Below are 2,007 nucleotides of genomic sequence, written 5' to 3'. Positions count from 1 at the left end.
GGTAACTTGTTAATTACTAAAAATTAGGAATGAAGCCAACTTCCGCAAACTCCAACGAGGCCAAGGGGAACTAGTGGAGAAAAATCCCACCTTTAGACTAAAGGAGTGTATTATCGCACATCTTTTGAATTTTACTCTGGGTGCAAAAATTTGAACTTCTGACCTCCAATTGATCCAATACCTTAACGTTTCACCTAATAGCCAACTCACACAAGGAGAGCTAGTTTCCAGCTTGTTTAGTGGATTTGTCATTCACATTCCCTCCCAGACGCCTTGGAATCAATATGTATATGAACTGGTGATGGAAGTGAAGTTTTTGTAAAGTGATGAATCTTTTATCTCGATTTTCTCTTGTTTCATATTTTGTTCTTTATATATTGTTATGGCCTTTAAAATCGGGAGTATCATTGTCAGGTAGAGAACATTCTGGTTATAGGACATAGCTGTTGTGGAGGGATAAAGGGGCTGATGTCCATTCCTGATGATGGGACCACTTCCAGGTAACTCTTTCTGCCTTTTATTTGGGGTTTGTGGACGTATTAATCAGACCGACTCATGTGGGTATTCTGGAGATGTCAAACCCTTGTATTTATTTATCATTTTTGTTTCTTTACTACATCTACGAGTGGAGGAGACTACGGATCATATAATTGTTGTGCTATTTACGTGAGAACAGCAACAATTCCTTTTTTTTACCTCTCTTTTTTCCAAGTACTACATCGGAATGAGAACAGCAACAATTCTTATCAGCTTTGTTAATTGTTGTCTCTGTCTAAAAACCAATTCTAGTTTTTCTTAGTTATCGAGTAAAATTAGTCCTTACTAGTACTCTCACCAACTTAGTTAAATGTTGCTCTCTAAGTTTGCAAGTTCTCTCTTTCTTTTTTTCTCCTTTTATTTTCTTTTTCATTCTTGAGGATCGGAGCCTTATAAATAATCACAAGGGGTAAGCAACTGAGTGGGGAAATCACAGGCTGCGTAATCCTTGGTGATGATTCAGTCACAAAGCTAGCCTACTTAATCCGGACTAATTTTAATTTTCACACTTGGGAACAACAGTGATTTTATCGAGGACTGGGTGAAAATTTGCTTGCCAGCCAAGGCCAAGATTAAATCAACTTGCAGTGGCTTGGATTTTGCAGAACAATGCACAAATTTGGAGAAGGTAACTGAAATGCTCATGCCACGTATACTGATATTAGAAATTTCGAAATTAATTTATTTACTTTCTTTTAATGTGGTATTGACGCTCCTTTTTAGGCTGTTATTATTTTCGAATGATTTACAGCTAATTTTTTTTTATATAAAAAAAAAAATTCTTCTTTTGTTTTGTCAATGAACAGGAGGCAGTGAACATATCGTTGGGGAACTTGTTGACATATCCTTTTGTGAGAGAGGCTGTTGCCAAGAAAACGCTAGCATTGAGAGGGGGACACTACGACTTCGTTAAGGGCTCTTTTGAGCTTTGGGATCTTGACTTTAACCTGCTGCCTGCCTTAACAATATAATAAGCTTTGCCGTCCTTCACGTAAAAGATTGTACTGCCATATTATATTGTTTTCTTTTCTATTATTAGTAGTATGTACCATGTAGTGTTGTCATGAACAATGGGTAGCTTCTGCTCTCGTGACAAGGATAAATGTTTCCTTTTTCCTTTTATCATTTTCTATTGAATCCAAGTTTACTATCTAACATATAAAACGAAAAAAAAATTGAACTGATGATGATTAACAACACTATAACATTTCCACAAGTATGCAAGTAACGATTAAGGATTTTGTTTTTCTAGTTAGTCAAAACATGGATAGTCTACCAAACAGCTGGCAGAGATTTTTGTTTGTTGTTTCCAAACATTACCATGATTCGCATCGTCCCACTTGTGACTCTTATTTCTTCATTTGAAGAAATTAATAATAAGCCAAACAAAAGATTATCCAAATTTGCTTATCAATTAAACCGGAAGGTATCTTGGGAATTGGAATCAAAGGAAGCCTCTGGGTGCAAATT

The 2,007-nt window shown here is 36.0% G+C and overlaps 1 protein-coding gene across 1 annotated transcript; it reads left to right on the top strand.

Annotated features, from left to right (window-relative positions):
* Positions 1-392: 392 nt before the first annotated feature.
* LOC113779925 (carbonic anhydrase 2-like) lies at positions 393-1,685 on the top strand. Its single transcript, XM_027325716.1, has 3 exons — positions 393-500; positions 1,060-1,165; positions 1,344-1,685. Exons 1-3 carry the CDS (start codon positions 469-471, stop codon positions 1,506-1,508), a joined length of 303 nt encoding a protein of 100 aa, XP_027181517.1. The 5' UTR covers positions 393-468; the 3' UTR covers positions 1,509-1,685.
* Positions 1,686-2,007: the final 322 nt, after the last annotated feature.

The sequence above is a fragment of the Coffea eugenioides genome, chromosome 8 (genome assembly GCF_003713205.1).
Source record: "Coffea eugenioides isolate CCC68of chromosome 8, Ceug_1.0, whole genome shotgun sequence".
Lineage (NCBI taxonomy): Eukaryota > Viridiplantae > Streptophyta > Magnoliopsida > Gentianales > Rubiaceae > Coffea > Coffea eugenioides.
Note: the sequence above shows the minus strand (reverse complement) of the source record. Positions and strands in the feature narration are given on the sequence as shown.